This window comes from Lingula anatina, chromosome 2, assembly GCF_051362555.1.
Source record: "Lingula anatina isolate TDL-2025a chromosome 2, LinAna3.0, whole genome shotgun sequence".
NCBI classification, from domain to species: Eukaryota; Metazoa; Brachiopoda; class Lingulata; order Lingulida; family Lingulidae; genus Lingula; species Lingula anatina.
Genome location: NC_141768.1, coordinates 13,143,406 through 13,165,641, shown reverse-complemented (window position 1 = coordinate 13,165,641; position 22,236 = coordinate 13,143,406). Strand labels below are relative to the sequence as shown.

Below are 22,236 nucleotides of genomic sequence, written 5' to 3'. Positions count from 1 at the left end.
AAGCAAGGACTTGGGAACTCTTCATTTAGTTTTTATTTCTTTTTATTTATTTTTATTTATTTATTTTTTTTTTTTGCAAACAAAACAAGCAGACCAATATACTTCAGAATTTTTCCTTGAGAAAATAATGAAAAGTAAACCACTTGTCTTGCAGGAGGATTCGTGTTGAGTATGAATCAAATGTCCATACGATACTGTCCATAATTCCACAGTTTTATGTCCAGTATGTAATGCAGAGCACCCCTGGTATTTTTTTACTAGTATGTAGAATACAAAAGTTCGCTGCATTTTGCATCCCTGCAAGCACCATTAGGAGGTTTTTTCATTTTGCACTTAAAATATTTTAATCAAAATTAATGTGTACTATGCTATTGAAGAAAGACAAGGACAAACCACATGACGTAGGAAATTACGAAATTCGAATAATTTAACTGCACAAAGTGTCCTTTGTAATCGTCGTGTTCTCCAAAACCTATTAGGATCGCAGCAAATCGCTGTAAAGTTTCTAGTTAAACGTAATTAATTAATTTTGACGCACGTTATCTGAACCTGAATCTGCATCCTTGAAGCGCTGCACACTGATCATTTGGCAACAATTCGTTACTTGAAATAAAATATTACTTACAATTTTTTTTAAATTTATGTTAAAACATCTGAAAAGGCGAGGCACTTCATTTGGCAAGCAAAGCAAATCTTTCACCAAAAAGGTAGATAGTTTAATATCTTTAAAAAAAATTAAATTACACAAACTATAATTCTTTCTCTTACACTTTCGGTTCCCAGCTCTGCGTGCGGCTGTTATACTCCACGCGTTTGGAATTAAACACCAACAGATTCACTTCATTGGAGAATCGAACGCCATCATTACTGACCGATATTTGCAATCTAACAACAACATGAACTGCTTGGCCTGCAATTGGTTTCGCTAGCACAGCACTCCGCACTGTACTGGGAATGTGGCAGATCACTTCGCCGAATGACACGAACTCCGCCTTCGTGTTTTTGGTTGTAACTCCACTCTCCACGAACTCGTGTCCATTGTATGTCATCTGAAAATACAGGGTTTTTTTTTATCAAAAGTACTTATTGTACACCTTCAACAACTCCCCCAAGCATTTTTCTCAGCTTTCGGAATTTTTCTCTACACGAAACACGGTTATTTTAGGTGTTATTTAGATCTTTTAAATGCTACAAGAACAAAACTGAAACACTCTATCATTTGCATTGGCTGCCAAGTCGATTCATCTTTTAAAAAGTAATAATTGAAACCATGCTATGTCCATGTCTACATTTATGTTGTAAATTATTTGGCCAGTCTGTATAACGTCCCAATCGCTGGAACGGGTGCAAACGAATTATTCAAAATAGACAATTCTTCACTTACCACTATGTGTTGTATCTTGCAAGTGAGATTCGAACTCCTGTAGAACGCTCCAGTCGCTTGAAGTCGGGTCGTCAAACATGGCCGTCTGAGCGCATCGCAGAAACGCTTTTGCACAGCGCGCCCAGATATTCTGAAGAACACGCTGGGGATGCTATCTGTCCTGACCGAGCAGTCCTCAGCAGTGAATCCAGCGTGACAGTGACACTGTCCATTGTCGCACCGACCCTGTCCGCTACATTGACGAGGACAGCGTAGACGCAAGATTTTCTGAACATTTTCTTTCTCACTGGAAAGCGTGGATGCATACTGGATGCAGCGGTCCTCCATATTGTCGGAAGCGGCTTCTGCAAACGTTACGTCGTTTGTCAACTGGATATTAAAAAACAAAGTGTTTGATTGAAGAAAGTGCCATGGAAAAGTTGATCTGTGTTATATATTTCTAAATAATATTGATTTATCGGTAACTTCGGTGCAGTTTTTGAGAATGAATCTTTGGTCAAAACGTTTAATAATTTCCATACGTGTATCTTTATCAAACACAGGCGGATACAGCAACCCTTACCTTTTCATTAGACATGTGACACCCTTATCCGAAAGGGAGAAAAGGCACACTTTAGGATTAGCGTTTACGGAAGAGTCAGTTAATAGTCCCCTTTTGAGCACGTCATATAGCCTACAATTAAACTGATTAAATGAATAATGTCTTTTCCGCACCTTAATATCAGATATACATTCTTCCATCGTGGAGCTGACGTCAAACCCGGGGAGATCCTTGCACAGTGTCGAAATTGAAGAGGTCTCGATGGCCTCACTGCAGATGCGCCTGATCTCCTGAGGCTGGATCACCACCGGTACTTCGTCAACAGACACTGGTGCGACTTTCAACATTAAACCACCCATAGCCTGCACATTCCTGCCGGGTCCAACACCAAACCAACGAGGCACAACACGGGGGTTTGTAGGTGCAAACTGCCAGTTTGACCGGATCTTCTGAGGTTGGAACTCCCCACCAAACCCATCAGGCTCAACACTTGTAAATGCATCCTGCCAGTATGGTTGAGGGTAGGCCACCAACGGTTCCCGGCGAGCAGACACAAATAAATCACCCATAGCCTGCATATTCCTCCCGGGTCCATCACCAGGCCCACCAGGCACAACACGGGGTTTTATAACTACAGGCTGCCGTGCAGTTGGGACCACGGGTGTGTACACGTAATCGTCAAATTTCATGACGTCATCAGAGGACATCATAAGGTCCTCAATGTCCCGTCGCTTCCGTTTTCCACATGTCTGAGGAGTGATGATAGGTTTTACTGGCTTCATGTTCGTCAGGTCGGTGGGATCTGGTACAACTTTGGCGTAGTCGCATACGAATCTCTCTTCCCCCGTTTTATTGCAATAGCAGAAGTCTTGAAGGGTTCTTGCCAAAGGTAACGGGCACGGAAGCTTTCGACCGAAGTAGCTGTCTTCAACTGTAACTCTTGATGCGAAAAAAAAAAAGAAAATAGGGTTTATATGAAAATTAACACATGTAGTTATATCATTTTAAATCATGGCATATTGAATATTTGATGCTTTACATTTAATCTATCTACACATTTTGGATATGAGCTTTTTTATCGTGAAAAATTACACAACGTTTGATGTCCTCAACTTACTTGTTGTTTGAAATGAAATTTGGAAGAGATCCAACGATGTCATTATGACTCTGGTCGTCATAATTACCGCACAATCCAGCCATGTGGTTCTTGTAACCACTGGGAACGCTGACTGTTATATCTAGACCCCAATATCTGTTTACGCGGGCTTCCACCCAGGCGCCAGACGCAAACTTCAACTAAAACAGATATATATATATATATATATATATATATATATATATATATATATATATGCGGTTATACGTGTATTGTTATACGTGTTATTAAAGCATATTTAATCATATTTTTAAGCCACGCACATATCAGTATCTATCTATCTATCTATCTATCTATCTATTTATACATTTGTATTAAAATTACAAATAAAAATGAAATATGCGTGTGTGCGTGTCCCCCACTTCAAAAAGCAATTTCCAAAATATATATACGTAGGCCTATAACACCAGGATAAAATATAATATAACACCAGGATTGGACGACGGTTACTGGAAGAGGCTAAACACGCACTGCGTATCTTAGATTGTGAATTAACGTACTATATATTTTTTGCCCGTGGAATCAGAATGGATGTACGTCCCGTTCGGTAACGTCCCCGTTATAGCCGTAGTCCTGTAATACACCCTCGGTTGTAGTTTTGCTTTTCGTAGTTGGTCGACGTTACCATGGCAAAGGTCTACTATTAAGATGTGGGGACCTTCCCTCGCCGCTACACCACAGTTGCATGCCACACCAGAGCTCGAGCAAGACCAATGCCGTTCGCGAACCTTTAACAGGAAATAAATAAGAAATAAAAAAATCTGTATAAACTCTGGATTTTGCATATTAATTGATACAAAAATATTACATTGAAACCCTTCTTTTTCGATCATCACCTTACAATTGAATAAACAACTTGTCAATGTAGCTATTCATCGAAAAGCTTTGAACAGAATTGTTACCTCAAATTCTCCATATTTAGATCTGGTCAAGACAAATTCTCCAAACTCACGCAGGATATCAAATCGTCTATAAAATTAAGAAGACACACAAGATTCAATGATAATTTATTTCCATTAATCTTAAATAAAAGGGGGGAGGGGCAGACTCCTGCACCTTCTTGTAAAATCGCCATTGAACTCAAATACTCATTTGTCTGAAATAAAACGTTTAAACATGACGACGCCAATAAGAATGAGTAACACAGCTTGAAAGCTTGTGTAAGTGTTATATTAAACCTATACTAAAGAAACAATTACAGAAGGGTGACAGAAGTATTGCACCACCCGTGCAGATAGTGCGGTATGTGACGGGGGTGGGGGACAACCGTTCGTGAAAAGTGATTCACGGTTTATTGCTCACATAACCAGTGATGAATTTTCATCCATGTGCACTATAAATGGTCTCAAGTTGCTACCAAGGTGAAGGTACGGGGGTTCACAAATAAACAAAGAAAAGAAATTGATTCTCTGCGGGAGTAGGGTTCAGGTGTCCCCCAGATAGCCGCCAGACATTGTACATGTATTTGGCCAGAGTGTATACGGGTTTGCACAAGGATGTAAGACACTGGTGAAGGTCATACGTTACCACAAAGTAGCTAGCCCGAAGAACACTAGTGCCAGAGACAACAGGCGCAGTGGCGGATTTGGGGGGATGTCCGGGGGGTGGGGGTGGGGGGGGGTCCTCACCTCTCCCTTCGATTTTTGAAAATAATCACAATAATGGTCTCCTCTTGAAATTAGTATTTTGACTAGCTGAATCACAGTTTTAACTGTACTAAATGGTAGCTTTGCTGTGCTTGCGCAATTTACAGGTTGAGGTTAAAAAAAGAACTTTCCAAAGAAGACTCCATATTTCTGAAATTAACACAAGCGTTCCCGGTGGAAACCACTTAACACCTTGGTAAACAGATGAAGAAGAGTGAGGTGGGCTGCAAGAACCATTGCATGGGCCGTAGGTCAGAACTGGCGCCATTTTGTATTTTCTGATGAGACCATATTCAGTGATAACAATTACATGGGTGGACGAGTGAGAGTATGGAGAACGTCGTCAACTTCTTATCCAAAGAACATGCATGTATTTATTTGCCAGACTGGGCACTTACATAATAGTTTGGGGGTGCATTGGTTTCTTCGTAATTGGCTAACTGGGGTTGATCCTAGAAACCTGAACCACAGAGTGGACTGGTCCGCCCAATCACCAGACGCAAACCCCATTGAAAAACCGTGAAATGAGATTGGAAATTAAGTGGCAAAGGATCGTCCCTTTACCAAACTGATCTCACCCAAAGTGTCTTTACAGTTTTGACCAACATAGCTCTCAGGAGATTTACTGAATCCTTATCAGTCTATGCCTAGAAGGATGGTCAGGGTGGCCGTGTCCTACAAAACAGTAATACTGACATAATAATATGCGTATGTAAGGGCAAAGCACTAACTAGTATGTATACCTGTAGTAAAGATACTAACTTGACATAGCCAGTTTTCAATAATATACAAATTGAGAAACGTAACAAATCCAATTGTTGTTCACCTTAAAACAAAATGGTGCAATACTTTTGTCACCACTCTGTTAAAAAATAAATTACATAAAAAGACTTGTATAAATTTTATAAAAAGGCTTTTTTTAAATTACATAAAAAGCGCCACTTAATTCTGCACATGCAACTTCACTTTCATTTAATTGAATAATAAAACCCCAATCAAATTTGATTTATTACCCGACTTGACTTAACATCCTCACCACAAGATTCGTGAACATTTAACAAGAGTATATTGTCGTTAGCTAACATTATTCGCTTCCAATTTACTATTTAAATGATTTTATTAGGACGAGCAGGCATTTTGATAAACATGTCTCGTATGGTTTATCACATGTATGTAATAAATTTTCCCTTACTCACCTGCCATCAAATGTTTTCAGATGGGGATCCGTGACACTAGTGCAAATTCCCGTGTTCACATCTACTGTGGTTACCTAGACATTAATGTATTTTAACATCTAATTAGAAACTAAACGCATTGACTTGTTGTTGTAAATAGTAGGTCTAACGTTGTCTTTTCTTTCAAGAAGCAGAATGCAGACGTAACTTCATTTTGAATTTCCCGCACTACTAAACTCTACAATTTTTAAAATGGTGAGATGCCAATGCTTTTTTTCTAATAACTATTTTAGTGTTCTTTTTTTTTTGGGGGGGGGGGGGGGCACAAAAATTCAGGAAATTTGTGAAATTCTGGATCAGCGCCTTTCCACAAACTTTTCTGGATCTTTCCCTAAGCTGCCCAGCGACAGTTATGACAGAAGTATTACATTTACTGCTAGTACTGAGATTAACTTAATCAGACAACCTTAACCGAGAATGGTCGACTTATCTGCAGTCACAAAGTTTGGCTAGGCGTAAGTTAGCTACGTTTGACTAGTGAAGTAAGTAATTTTGACTAACACCTGTCTCTCTGGCCTCTGCAAGTAGCGACGTATAGGGTGTTGTGTTATAGTACATATCATGTGGTGCACATTTCATTACCAAAAATGTTTTGACATTTAGAGAAGTCAGATGTACGTTTTCTATGATAAAAAAGCAACACTTTTGTGTATAAATGTATAAAATATAATGTAAAATCAATTTACCTGGAATGCTGGAAGAACATAATTTTCCCAAATGCTCTGTCCCAGCGCCGCTGGTATCGGTGTAAAATACAACAGTTTGGGGATGTCTGGTCGACCAGATGGCCGTGCATTGTCCATCACGGCTTGTATTTTGACGGGTTTGCTTCCAAACAATTTATGTGCCGTCTGATTCCAGTCTCGTTGAAGGAATATCGTCTCGCATGTAGATGTTACGACGGTCTTGGCCACACTGGGACTTTCAGTGCGCAGGATTACAGAAAGTTGGCTCTCCAAACCAGGTATAAACATAATTTTGTGTGTCTCCATGGTGACAGGAATTGTTGAATATAACTGGATTTCTGTGGGTTCCGGTGCGTCTTTCCGCACGACTATCTGGTTGATGTCATTGCCGTTAATATCTGCTATCTGGAGACGATGAAATGCATGATGAAAGACATAATGTGCCTATTTTGCAACTGCATAAAATAACTTTTATTTCTGCAGTTCAGGTTTTTAAGGATGGTATTTCTAAATTGTTTCGAATTTATGAAATAAGACACATAGAAGACTTATTCATATAGTATTATAATTTAACTGATTTTTCAATTAACTGTAAAAGTAAATCTACAATATACGGAAACAAACCTTTATTCCAGCAAAGTAGTTATTTCTGCTGATGACAGGTCTGCTTGTAATGGCGTGGCCGCTCCAATAAGGACGAACCTGACATCTTATCTGTTAAAAACAATTACTACACAAGATTTATAGATGTTTACAGAAGTTCACTCCAGAGTAACAAAAATGTCTTGCCAAAATGTCTCATACGATATGTCTATAGATAGCTATCGATAGCATTCGTTGATTATGAAAAAGCCTTCGACTCAGTAGAAACCCAGTATATACTGGCATCCCTGCAAGATCTAGGGATCGAAGATGGATACGTAGACGTCCTCAGAGACATATAAACTGATAGCTCTGTAACAGTCAAACTACACAAGACCACCAATAAGATCAGGATCAAGAAAGGTGTACGCCAAGGAGATACAATCTCTCCTAAACTGTTCACAGCAGCATTGGAACGTATATTCAGGGATCTAGACTGGCAGGACAAGGGCATAAACATAGACGGTACCAGGCTCAATCACCTTAGGTTTGCAGACGACATCATAATAGTAGCAGATGATGCAAAAGACCTCGAAGAAATGCTACAGGCGTTAGCAGATGAAAGCGCAAAAAGTGGGCTAAAGATGAACACCAGCAAGACAAAGGTGATGTTTGGACCACTAACCACCCCTTGCACAGTGAAGGTCAACACCAAAGAGATAGAAGCAGTAGAAGAGTATATATACCTTGGGCAACGGTTCAGCCTTAGTGATCGAACACTGGAGAAAGAAATCCAACGAAGGATAAAAGCAGGATGGGCAGCATAGGGGAGGCACAATGACATCTTCAAGAGCAACCTTCCTACCTGCCTGAAAAAGAAAGTGTTCAATGCTTGTGTGCTGCCGGCAATCACCTATGGTTCAGAGACCTGGGCACTGAATGTCTCCATGGAACACAAGCTACAAGTAGCTCAGAGAAAGATGGAAAGAATTATGTTGAACATCAGTCCAAGAGAGCGGAAAATGTATGGTTACGTGAACAGACCAAAGTTAAGGACGTACTGCTCACAGTTAAAGAAATGAAATGGAGGTGGGCAGGACATGTCAAAAGAATGAAGGACAATAGGTGGACAATCAGGCTTACAAAATGGACCCCAAGGTATGGACAAAGAAAAAGAGGAAGGCCGGTCAAACGATGGAGGGATGAATTAGATGACTACTGGAAGTCTTGGAAGAAGAAACCTTGGCCAAACTGAAAATCTGAGGCTCAGGATAGGAAACAATGGAAAAAGCATGCTGAGGCCTTTGTCCAACAGTGGAACACTATAGGCTCTAAATGATGATGATGACTAAATGATGAGCTATCGAAATAAAAGACGTGCCTTGCACTAACATCGGAGGGAGTCTGTGTTGTGCCCAAATAAATGGCATAACATTTTGTTAACAAAATTGCCTATTACTGGATATAAAAACATTTTGATCTCGACAAAAGATATAACTTGTGAATATACATGTACTATACAGCCAAAATGATTAATTAAACTGTAGAAACGGAACAATAAAACAAACAAAATTAAAAATCCTTTCAAACCGTCATGTAGTATAACCAGCAGTTTATTTATCAATTGGAAATCACTTTTGAAGAAACGGGAGGTAGGTTTTGTAATTTTTACTCACGTGTTTCCCTAAATTCCCTTTCAAATCCATGGGGTTTATATGTACTTGCCAGATATGGTCATCGGAAGCCGTATGGAGACCACCAAACGGATGCCCATCAGCCAAAAACTGAACCTGAAATCTCGCCCTCTCAGGCATAATGCCATTGTAAGGGACAACACAACCAAAATAGAACGTGTTACCGGTCAGGCGAGGGGGAGTGACCTCCGGGCGACCTGCAGCTTCTGGGTAGGCAGCTTAGGGTAAAAAAAATGAACACGTTTTATATGGGTCGGAGCGTTTTAATTTTAAAATTAAAATGAAGGAAAATGAAGTTTAAAGTTTGAAAATCCAGAAAAACGGTCTACATTACCATCAAATGCAACAAATGATTTTTTTCGCAAACGTCATTAAATTTTGATTTATGCTATTTTTTACGCAAAATGAAACTCGTTTCCAGCACTTGATCAGTACTTAAAAATATGAAATGATGTATCTTACGGATACACTGCTGTCCATCCAGTAACTGCCCAGGGGGGCATTTTTCAGCTCCAGTGCCTGGTTAACAAAGAACAGAACAAATATACATATGGCATTTGGCTGCAAGTTTGATTACTTTAATACTTTAACTTTATGTTATATTTATTTATTATGATCTTTCCATAACAGCTTAAACTAACTGTAATTGGTAATACTGTTTCAGGATATCAGGTTGAATTTCGTTGCTCTGGAAAATAAAAAAAAAGTATGTGCGAATATTACCTACGCCACAATACGCCATGGGACATGCAGGTGGAGGCTGAACACGATAGATATAAAACCCGTCCATGTTAAAACGACTGGGACAATGTTTGATGTGTATGGTTCCAGTCCAACTACATTCATTATTAGGAATGCCGTAGTTAGCACAAACTCTAGCCTCAGTTTTCGCCCCTTCTTCCAAGGTTGGGTGAGGGTCCCGTAAGAAGACGGGGGCACCAGTTCCGCACTGCATCGGCACAGGCGCCTTAGGTGTGGCATCTGCCATGCGGTCCCCCTGCTTGTCAGTGAATCGGTACCATGACGTAGGGGACAGGTACCTGCAGTAATAAAAAATGCCTCTTTTTTAATCAAAATTTAATGCTTGCTCCTTAGGATTTAACAGCGTATCGAGGATACCAGGCTGTAAACCCATCTTCTAACTGTTACCATAATGTAAATGATGTTCTTTGTAAATCTATGGTTTGACTAGTGTATGTTGGGGGTGGGGGGACAGGGACACATTGAATGGTTTAACCTCGATTCGCCCAGCATGGCTACATGTAGCAGGCATACTGATAATGATAATAGTAATAAAAATAAATAAAATATTAAATGCAGATAGGAATAGTCTATTAAATTTACCTGTCACATATAAGACTCATCGTTCCTAAGTCAGCTGTTATCGCTCGGTTTCTCACCCATGTCGACGCTTCAAAAATCCGGTATTGGTCAGGATCACCAGGTGTACACGGATCTGCTACTGTCTGTGTAAAGACACACAGCCCTAGCAAAAAGAGACCGATTGGCCGAGCACGGCGTTTATTCATCTTCCACAATGTTCAACTCCACTGCAAATGCACACCGACAAGTTTGTTTTTAAATGTTACTTTATTGCGCAGTAAAATATAACAATGACTTTCAAAGTGACTTTATTCGCGTGCTTTTCGGTTAATTACTTCTAATAAGAGTTAATGGCACTATAAAAACTTCTTATTGGTTTTAATGTGTCCTTGAATTTAAGAACATGCAACCCTTTAAATGTGGTTTTCCACACTAATTTCCATAGAAGTTAAAAAAGGCAATAAAGGTTAAAAACACCACCGAGTGTCATCAAATTTATACGTATATACATACATACATGTAACTAGCATCAGAATGTGTTCTTTCTTTAATACTGCAATTTTCTCCTGCAGGAGGCCTGGGTTGCCTCCAACGAGGGTTTAAAGACACACAGCCCTAGCAAAAAGAGACCGATTTGCCAAGTACGGCGTATATTCATCTTTCACAATGTTTAGCCCCAATGCAAATGTACGAAGCTCTTACACTTTCGGTTCCCAGCTCTGTGTGCGGCTGTTATACTCTACGCGTTTGGAATTAAACACTAACAGATTCACTTCATTGGAGAATCGAACGCCATCATTACTGACTGATATTTGCAATCTAACAACAACATGCACTGCTTGGCCCGCAATTGGTTTCGCTAGCACAGCACTCCGCACTGTACTGGGAATGTGGCAGATCACTTCGCCGAATGACACGAACTCCGCCTTCGTGTTTTTGGTTGTAACTCCACTCTCCACGAACTCGTGTCCATTGTATGTCATCTGAAAATACGGGGTTTTTTTATCAAAAGTACTTATTGTACACCTTCAACAACTCCCCCAAACATTTTTCTCAGCTTTCGGAATTTTTCTCTAGACGAAACACGGTTATTTTAGGTGTTATTTAGATCTTTTAAATGCTACAAGAACAAAACTGAAACACTATCATTTGTATTGATTCATCTTTTAAAAAGTAATAATTACAAACATGCTATGTCCATGTCTACATTTATGTTGTAAATTATTTGGCCAGTCTGTATAACGTCCCAATCCCTGGAACGGATGCAAACGAATTATTCAAAATAAACAATTCTTCACTCACCACTATGTGTTGTATCTTGCAAGTGAGATTCGAACTCCTGTAGAACGCTCCAGTCGCTTGAAGTCTGGTCGTCAAACATGGCCGTCTGAGCGCATCGCAGGAACGCGTTTGCACAGAGCGCCCAGATATTCTGAAGAACACGCTGGGGATGCTATCTGTCCTGACCGAGCAGTCCTCAGCAGTGAATCCAGCGTGACAGTGACACTTTCCATTGTCGCACCGACCCTGTCCGCTACATTGGCGAGGACAGCGAAGACGCAAGATTTTCTGAACATTTTCTTTCTCACTGGAAAGCGTGGATGCATACTGGATGCAGCGGTCCTCCATATTGTCGGAAGCGGCTTCTGCAAACGTTATGTCGTTTGTCAACTGGATATTAAAAAATAGAATGTTTGATTGAAAAAAAGTGTCATGAAAAAGTTGACCTGTGTTATATATTTCTAAATAGTATTGATTTATCGGTAACTTTGGGTGCAGTTTTGGGGAATTAATCTTTCGTCAAAACGTCTAATTATTTGCATACGTGTATCTTTGTCAAATACATCGGTGGATACAGCGATCCTTCCCTTTTCATTAGAAATTGGGTGTTATATGTGGCACCCTTACCCAAAAGGGAGAAAAGGTACACTTTAGGGTTTGCGTTTACGGAAGAGTCAGTTAATAGTCCCTTTTGAGCACGACATATACAATTAAACTGATTAAATGAATAATGTCTTTTCCGCACCTGAATATCAGATATACATTCTTCCATCGTGGAGCTGACGTCAAACCCGGGGAGATCCTTGCACAATGTCGAAATTGAAGAGGTCTCGATGGCCTCACTGCAGATGCGCCTGATCTCCTGAGGTTGGAGCACCACCGGTATTTCGTCAACAGAAACAGCTTTCAACATAGCCTGCACATTCCTCCCGGGTCCATCACCAGGCCCACCAGGCCCAACACGGGGTTTTATAACTACAGGCTGCCGTACAGTTGGGACCACGGGTGTGTACACGTAATCGTCAAATTCCATGACGTCATCAGAGGACATCATAAGGTCCTCAATGTCCCGTCGCTTCCGTTTTCCACATGTCTGAGGAGTGATGATCGGTTTTACTGGCTTCATGTTCGTTAGGTCGGTTGGATCTGGTACAACTTTGGCATAGTCGCATACGAATCTCTCTTCCCCCGTTTTATTGCAATAGCAGAAGTCTTGAAGGGTTCTTGCCAAAGGTAAGGGGCACGGAAGCTTTCGACCGAAGTAGCTGTCTTCAACTGTCACTCTTGATAAATAATAAAATAATAAATAAAATAAATAAATAAATAAAATAAAATGAAAAATAAAGAAAGAAAATAGGGCTTATATGAGAGTTATTACATGTAGTTATATCATATTAGCCTAAATCATGACATATTGAATATATTACGCTTTGTAAATTAATATATCTACTCATTTAGGTAATGAGCTTTTATAGGCTTACCTTGAAATTTAATTACACAACGTTTGATGTCCACAACTTACTTGTTGTTTGAAATGAAATTTGGCAGAGATCCAACGATGTCATTATCACTCTGGTCATCATAATTACCGCACAACCCAGCCATGTGCTTCTTGTAACCACTGGGAACGCTGACTGTTATATCTAGACCCCAATACCTGTTTACGCGGGCCTCCACCCAGGCGCCAGATGTAAACTTCAACTAAAACAGACATGAGTATTCATATATATATATATATATATATATATATATATATATATATATATATATATATATATATATATATATATATATATAAGTGTGGGGTAATATGTTTTATTAAATCGTATTTAATCATACTGTATTTAAAGGGATAACAACTGTTAAGTTTGGCCAAAAAATGAATCTTCCTGGGGTAAACAACAATTTCCCATCCTTACCAATGGTTAAAGAATCCATTTCTACATTCAAAGTTAGTCCCTGGTTTTTTTTTCTAAAAAGAGTATAGCCATCTATGGAGGTCACATGGTTGAACACTGTATATCTTAGATTGTGACTAAACGTACCACATATTTTTTGCCCGTGGAATCAGAATGGATGTACGTCCCGTTTGGCAACGTCCCAGTGATAGCAGTAGTCCTGTAATACACTCTCGGTTGTAGTTTTGTTTTTCGGAGTTGGTCCACGTTACCATGGCAAAGGTCTACTATTAAGATGTGGGGACCTTCCCTCGCCGCCACCCCGCAGTTGCATGCTACGCCAGAGCTCGAGCAAGACCAATGCCGTTCGCGAACCTTGAACAGAAAATAAATAAGTTTTTCGAAAATGAAATAAAAAGTAAAAACCCGGTAATTGATACAAAAAGATAACATCGAAACCTTCTTTTTCGATCATCAAAGGCTTAACCTTACAATTGATTTAACAACTTGTCAATGTAGCTATTTCTCGAAAAGCTTTAAATGAAATTGTTACCTCAAATTCACCATATTTTGATCTAGTTAGGACGAATTCTCCAAACTCACGCAGGATATCAAATCGTCTATAAAAATAAGAAGACACACGAGATTTAAAAGATAATTTCATTCCATTAGTCACTAACAAAAAACGGGCCAGACTTCTGCACTTTCTTGAAAATCCCCATTATTCTCAAATTCTCATTTGACGACGACGGTAAGCATGGGTAACACAGCTTGGAAGCTTGTGTAAGGTTTATATTGCAGTTATATTAAAAAAAAGAAAAAAAACTACAGAAGGCTGACGAAAGTATTGCACCACCCGTGTGAATAATGCACTATGTGACATGTGGGCCCGCTCTTGAAAAAGTGATGCACGGTTTATTGCTCGCGTAACCAGTGATGAATTTTCCTCCATATGTTCTATAAATGGTGACATCGAAGGTGTAACGCCCTAATGGCTGCCAAGTTGCTACTATGGTGAAGGTACAGGAGGTCACAAATGAAGAAAGGAAATAAATAGATTCTCTGAGGGAGAAAGATATAGATGTCCCCAGACAGCCACCAGACATAGTGTGTTTGGTAAGACTGTATACGGAGTTTGCAGAAGGATGGAAGACACTGGTAATGGCCATAAGTTACCACAAAGTAGCCTGAAGAACACACGTGCCAGAGACAACAGGCGTCCTTTTGCTGTCAAAGCTTAGGGAATTTGAATTGTGCAGCGAATTAGCTTTGCTGTGCTTGTGCAAAAGAACTGGCCAAAGAAGCATCCATGCTTCTAAAACTAACACAAGGGTTCCCAGATGAAAACCACTTATCACCTTGGTAAACAGATTAATATAAGAGTGATATGCGCTGCAAGTAGCATTGCATGGACCGTAGGTCAGAACTGGGGCCATTTTGGATTTTCTGATGAGATCATATTTAGTGTTTACAACATGGGTGGACGAATGAAGGTATGGAGAACAACGTCCACTTCTTATCTGCCAAAGAATATGCATTTCCTTGCCAGACAGTGCACTTACATAATGGTTTGGGGGTGTATTAGTTTCTTCGCAATTGGTGAACTGGGGTTGGTGCTGGAAACCTGAACGACCGGGTGGACTGGCTTGCCCAATCACCAGACGCAAACCCCCATTGAAAACTGTGAAGTGAGAGGATCGCCCCTTTACCAGAAACGCTCTCATCCAAAGTGTCTTTACAGCTTGTGCAAACATAGCTCTCAGAAGATTACTAAACCGTTATCAGTTTATGCCCAGAAGGATCCTACAAAACATAAATGATGACATAAAAACATGCGTTTTGTAAGGGCAAACCACTGGCTTGTAAATCTGTAGTAAAGATACTAAGACCCCATTTCCAGAGATTAGATCGATCTACTTTAGATCGACCTAACTCCCTGGGGGTTCACGCTAAATTGCTGTCAGGCGAGCCTACACGAAAGTTAATTACCCCCTTACAGCTTGTAGTAGGCGGGACGGACATTTAAGCCGGATTATCTGACAGTAATCTAGTGAGACTCCCCGCGGGGATAGATCGATCTAAAAGCTCTGGGAATACACCCTAACTTGACATAATCAGTTTTTAATAAAATACCAATTTAAAAACCTAACGTATCCAATTGTTGTTCACCTTAAAACGAAATGGTGCAATGCTTTTGTCACCCTTCTGTAAATAAATAAATTACATAAAAAGACTTGTATAAATTTTATAAAAAGGCTTTTTTAAAATGACATAAAAAGCGCCACTTAGTTCGGCACATGCAACTTCACTTTCATTTAATTGAATAATAAAAACCCAATCAAATTTGATTTATTACCCGACTTGACTTAACATCCTTACCACAAGATTCGTGAACATTTAACAAGAGCATATTATCGTTAGCTAACATCATTCGCATCCAATTAACTATGAGATATTATCGTTAGCTAACATCATTCGCATCCAATTAACTATTTAAATGATTTTAAGAGGAAAAGCAGACATTTTGATAAACATGTCTCGTAAGGGTTCATCACATGTATGTAATAAATTTTCCCTTAGGATTACTCACCTGCCATCAAATGTTTTCAGATGGGGATCCGTGACACTAGTGCAAATTCCCGTGCTCACATCTACTGTGGTTACCTAGACATTAATGTATTTAAGCCTCTAATTAGAGCCTCTTATTAACTTCTTGTTGTAAATATAGTAACGCTGTCTCTTCCTTTCAAGAAGCAGAATGCAGATCTATCTTCATTTTGACTTCACCTTCATTTACCTTTCCCGCAGTACTAAATTCTGCAATTTTTAAAATGGTGAGATGCCAATGTTTCTTTTCTAATTACTATTTTAGTGTTCATTTTTGGCATAAAAAAAACGTTCAGATAGTTTATAATGTCTCGTCTACGTGTGATATTCCATGTTGCAGAGAGATTTTTTCAGTAGCGGTGACCGAGGGTTGCATAAATTCCGGTTTGTGAAATTCTGGATCAGCCTCTTTCCACAAAGTTTTCTGGATCTCCCCCTAAGCTGTCTAGCGACAATTACGACAGAAGGATTACATTTACTGCTAGTACTGAGATTAACTTAATCAGACAACCTTAACGGCGAATGGTCGACTTATCTGCAGTCACAACGTTTGGCTAGGCGTAAGTTAGCTGCGTTTGACTATCGTGATTAGTCATTTTGACTAACACCAGTCTATCTGGTCTCTGCGAGTAGCGTCTTATTGGGTGTTGTGTTATAGTACATATCATGTGGTGCCCATTTCATTACATTCATTTTTGACATTTAGATAACTCGGATGTACGTTTTCTATGATAAAAAAGCAACACTTTTGAGTATACATGTATAAAATTTAACGTAAAATCAATTTACCTGGAATGCTGGAAGAACATAATTTTCCCAAATGCTCTGTCCCAGCGCCGCTGGTATCGGTGTAAAATACAACAGTTTGGGGATGTCTGGTCGACCAGATGGCCGTGCATTGTCCATCACGGCTTGTATTTTGACGGGTTTGCTTCCAAACAATTTATGTGCCGTCTGATTCCAGTCTCGTTGAAGGAATATCGTCTCGCATGTAGATGTTACGACGGTCTTGGCCACACCGGGGCTCTCAGTGCGCAAGGTTACAGAAAGTTGGCTCTCCAAACCAGGTATAAACATAATTTTGTGTGTCTCCATGGTGACAGGAATTGTTGAATATAACTGGATTTCTGTGGGTTCCGGTGCGTCTTTCCGCACGACTATCTGGTTGATGTCATTACCGTTAATATCTGCTATCTGGAGACGATGACAAGCATGATGAAAGACAGAATGTGCCTATTTTGCAATTGCATGAAATAACTTTTATTTTGTGCAAAATAATGGCGCGAATATGTGGGAAAATAATTGAGCTAAGAATAAGTTCGTTCCAACCGAAATTAAAATTGCCATCTCTCTCACGCCATAATGACTTTCTGCGTGTGTGGGGTCTCCTTTTTAATTATAATTTCTGCAGTTTTTAAGGGTGGTATTTTTTAATTGTTTCGTCATAAATATTCAATGAAATAAGACACATATAGAGCATTTATTACTATAGTAATATAATTTTTTTAATCAGTAAAAACTGAGTTTACAATATACTGTAAAAGCAGATCTACAATATACGGAAACAAACCTTTATTCCAGCAAAGTAGTTATTTCTGCTGATGACAGGTCTGCTTGTAATGGCGTGGCCGCTCCAATAAGGTCGAACCTGACATCTTATCTGTTAAAAATAATTGCCCCACAAGATTTAAATATGTTTACAGAACTTCACTCCAAAGGAATAAAAATGTCTTGCATAAAAACATTGTACAATATGTCTGTAGAGAGAGCAATTGAAATAAAAGACGTGCCTTGCACTAACATTGGAGGGGGTTTGTGTTGTGCCCAAATAAATGGCATGATGTTTTTTTTTAACAAAATTGCCTATTAGTGGATATGAACACATTTTGATCTCGACAAAAGATATAACCTGTGAATATACATGTACTATACAGCCAAAATGACTAATTAAAATGTAAAAACGGAACAATCAAACAAACAAAATTAAAACCCTTTCAAACCGTCATGTAGTATTACCTGTAGTTTATTTATCAATTGGAAATCATTTTTGAAGAAACACAAGGTAGATTTTGTAATTTTTACTCACGTGTTTCCCTAAATTCCCCTTCAAATCCATGGGGTTCATATGTACGTGCCAGTTATGGTCATCGGAAGCCGTATGGAGACCACCAAACGGATGTCCATCAGCCAAAAACTGAACCTGAAATCTCGCCCTCTCAGGCATAATGCCATTGTAACGGACAACACAACCAAAATGGAACGTGTTACCGGTCAGGCGAGGGGGAGTAATCTCCGGGCGACCTGCAGCTTCTGGATAGGCAGCTTACGGTAAAAGGGTGAACATGTTTTATATGGGTAGGAACAATAAGGAAAACGGTCTTCATTACCATTTAAGGGTTTTTCAGAAACATCATTTAATTCTGATTTATGCGATTTTTTACGCAAAATGTAACTTGTTTCCAGCACTTGATCAGTACTTAAAAACATGATATGATGTACAGGCCTACCCAACTACCAGACTCGGCACCGAATGATCCAGAATTCACCGGTATATCGGACCACACTACCCGTTTTCAAGGTGTGTGTCAGATCGCATTTCGGAGTATTAGTCAGAACACCGACAGGATGAGCCCACGCTCGGCTGTCACCTTGATTGGATAGTAAACGATTGTCGTAAAACGCTATATGATTTTAAAACCGGGTGCATAAATTTGAAAACCACCTAGAACAACCTTAGACTGCCACATTAATCTAAAAGAATGCGAAAACGCCTTATCAAAAGTGGTTAAAGCATTCAAACCGAATGTCGTAAAGTCCCCATATACCCCATGTAGACAATAAAATAGAGTACTCTAAAGTAAGAGTACAGTATAAGGTTGCTCTGGGTGGCTTTCAAATTTATGCATCCGGGTTTTAAATCATATTACGACAATCGTTTATTATCCAATCAAGGTGACAGCCGAGCGTGAATGAGTCCGCGGTCGTCCTACAAAATTTGTTCTGGGGTATGATACTCCGAAATGCGATCTGACACACACCTTGAAAACGGGTAGTGTGGTCCGATATACCGGTTAATTCAGGATCCTTATGCGCCGAGTCTGGTAGTTGGGTAGACCTGACGTATCTTGTCAGTAACTTACGGATACAATGCTGTCCATCCAGTAACTTCCCAGGGGGGCATTTTTCAGCTCCAGTGCCTGGTTAACAAAGAACGGAACAAATATAGGCCTACATATGGCATTTGGCTGCAAGTTTGATTACTTTAATACTTTTATTGTATGTTATATTTATTATAGTCTTTCCATAACATCTTAAACTAAGGCTTCGTTCACATGCAATGTCTATTTTCTATTTTCTATTTTCGGTATGTCTTATGATCACGGTCTGTGCACTGAATATCCCGCGGCGTAATTACTGGCAGCGCGAGCCAGTTACTATAAGTTACTATAAGTAACTGGCTCGCGCTGCCAGTAATTACGCGGCGGGATATTCAGTGCACAGACCGTGATCATAAGACATACCGAAAATAGAAAATAGAAAATAGACATTGCATGTGAACGAAGCCTAACTGTAATTGGTAATACTGTTTCAGGATATAAGGGTGGATTTCGTTGCTCTGGAAAAAAGTATAAGTGAATATTACCTACGCCACAATACGCCATGGGACAAGCAGGTGGAGGCTGAACACGATAGATGTAAAACCCGTCCATATCGAACCGACTAGGACAATGCTTGATGTAGACGATTCCAGTCCAACTACAATCATCATTAGGAATGCCGTAGTTAGCACAGACTCTAGCTTCAGTTTTCTCCCCTTCTTCCAAGGTTGGGTGAGGGTCCCGTAAGAAGACGGGGGCACCAGTTCCGCACTGCATCGGCACAGGCGCCTTAGGCGTGGCATCTGCCATCCGGTCCCCCTGCTTGTCAGTGAATCGGTACCATGACGTAGGGGACAGGTACCTGCAGTAATAAAAGATGCCTCTTTTGCAACCAAATTTTAATGCCTGCTCCTAAAAGAGGTAGGAGTTTCAGGTTTTAACAGATCCATTTAAGGGATAACAACTGTTCATTTAAGCCAAAAATTGATTTTCCTGGGGTAAAGGGCAATTTTCCCATAGGCCCTACTTACCAATAGTTACTGAATCCATTCTGATATTCAAAGTTAGTCCTGTTTTTTTTTCTAAAAAGTTTTTTTTGTAATGTTCTCTTAAGAGATTATCATAGAGTGTAGCCATCATTGGAGGTCACGTGATGTGATAGCAAGCACAAATTCCAGACAAATTCCAGAATAATTGCGTTAAGTGACGTATGTACTTCTATGAAATGTTTACAATGTATTTATTGTGAAATATGGATATCATACGCAGAGTTGTTATCCCTTAAAGAACAAGCATAAGGTGTAAAGCTGTTTTCTCTAGTATTTCGAGGTTACCACACTTTAAACTTACCAAAAGTTAAACCTTTAACATTATATTAATGACGTTCTGTGTGAATCTATGGTTTTACTGGTGGGTCTCACTGGGATGTGTGTGTGTGTGTGTGTGTGCGTGCGGGGGGGGGGGGGGGGAATGGCCAAATTGAATGGTAGGCCTATAACCTCTATTCGCCCAGCATGGGTGCATGCAATAGGCTTGCTCATAATGATAACAGTAACAAAAATAATTGAAATAATAATGCAGATAGGAACAGTTTAAATTTACCTGTCGCATATAAGACTCATCGTTACTAAGTCAGCTGTTATCGCTCGGTTTCTTACCCATGTCGACGCTTCAAAAGTCCGGTATTGGTCAGGATCACCAGGTGTACACGGATCTGCTACTGTCTGTATAAAGACAACGTTCAGCACCAGCAAAAAGAGACCGATTTGCTGAGCACGGCGTTTATTCATCATCCACAATGTTCAGTCCCACTGCAAATGTACACCGACAAGTTTGTTTTTAAATGTTACTTTATTGCGCAGTAAAATACAATCATGACCTTCAAAGTGACTTTATTCACGTACTTTTCAGTTAATCACTTCCAAGAAGAGTTAATGGCACTATAAAAACTTTTTCCTGGTTTTAATGTGTTCTTGAATTTAGGAAAATGCATCCCCTTACATAAAGGTTTTCCACAGTGATTTCTATGGAAGTAAAAAAATGCAATAAATATCAAAAGACACCATGCACCGAATGTCTTCAAATTTATACACAATTACCATCGGAATGTTCTCCTTAAAAGTCACAAGTCTACTGGCGAATGCATCTACAGCGTACGTCAATATCTCCTGTATAAAATAGGAGGCGCGTCTTGCCTCCATCTCATCCTAAATTCTGTATTCAGAGAAAGTAGAGACTGCCGCGGATGATGGACTGAGAGGGAGTGAAATGCTAAAACTAAAATATCGGAAGGGGAGCTGTGAGCTTATAGGTTAAGGCAAAAAGCACAAGGATCTTAATACTCAAATTTTGAAAGTTTCATATTTTATCGTTTTGCTTAACAAACTGTCAACCTTCCCTGGTTCCCACGGGGTAATGAATCTTACCGATGCTTTGACTTGGACAAACTAACTGTCTTTAATAATTTTAAAAAAGTAAAAATTTTAAATAAATGAATGAAAACTCGATGGTGATGTTATAATGATTTTTTATGAAAATCGTAGGCCTACTACCGGAGTTGCAAATCAGGCCTATTAGGCTACTTGTTATTATAGAAACGGCAAACAAAAACTGGCGATACTGAATATAAAGAACTACGTACAGTGTACCTGTACTATATTGGAGGCCTAGACGTAGGTTGCATAATGACTTTGGACATGCTCGTTTTCTGAAAAACAAAATATCATTATCAAGAATTAACTTTTTCGGTTTGGTACTGTTAGCATCTCTCTCTCTCTTCCTTGCTGTTGGTCCTCTTTGCGGTAAAAATATATAAATAAATGAACAATTTAAAAACACGTTATCGTTATAAGGCCGACATCATGGTCTTTTTTTAGGCCTAGGAATAAATCGATTTTAGTACAAAAAGATAAAAAGAATTCGCGTTCCCCTTTCCTTTTATTTAAAATCAGATTTAATGGTTTATGGAAATTTGAACACTTGTTTTATGCACCCGAAATACCATTTACTATACTGGATGCATTCTAAACATTACATAATACAGCAAGAAGATTGTGCGACAATTTAATCCAACCAAAGCACCGGACATATTCCATTGATGTTGTC

The 22,236-nt window shown here is 39.4% G+C and overlaps 1 protein-coding gene across 4 annotated transcripts; it reads right to left on the bottom strand.

The window, feature by feature from the left end:
- Window positions 1-285: 285 nt before the first annotated feature.
- LOC106161331 (von Willebrand factor D and EGF domain-containing protein-like) lies at window positions 286-20,978 on the bottom strand. Of its 4 annotated transcripts, none has more exons than XM_087003502.1 (13): window positions 20,734-20,978; window positions 19,677-19,993; window positions 19,174-19,230; window positions 18,120-18,355; window positions 7,273-7,362; window positions 6,649-7,053; window positions 5,924-5,997; window positions 3,984-4,050; window positions 3,582-3,809; window positions 3,043-3,221; window positions 2,099-2,864; window positions 1,385-1,753; window positions 286-1,049 (listed from the first exon to the last, which is right to left on the bottom strand). In XM_087003502.1, exons 1-13 carry the CDS (start codon window positions 20,922-20,924, stop codon window positions 765-767), a joined length of 3,264 nt encoding a protein of 1,087 aa, XP_086859628.1. In that variant the 5' UTR covers window positions 20,925-20,978; the 3' UTR covers window positions 286-764. The 4 variants fall into 4 exon arrangements, with proteins under 4 accessions (XP_086859628.1, XP_086859627.1, XP_086859629.1 ...); XM_087003501.1 differs by lacking the exons at window positions 3,043-3,221; window positions 3,582-3,809; window positions 3,984-4,050; ... (1 more) ...; window positions 6,649-7,053; window positions 7,273-7,362 and adding exons at window positions 13,051-13,229; window positions 13,574-13,801; window positions 13,980-14,046; ... (1 more) ...; window positions 16,823-17,227; window positions 17,604-17,693 and having other exon boundaries at window positions 20,734-20,974; XM_087003503.1 differs by lacking the exons at window positions 18,120-18,355; window positions 19,174-19,230; window positions 19,677-19,993; window positions 20,734-20,978 and adding exons at window positions 8,907-9,142; window positions 9,387-9,443; window positions 9,648-9,964; window positions 10,269-10,942.
- Between the last annotated feature and the right edge of the window lie 1,258 nt (window positions 20,979-22,236).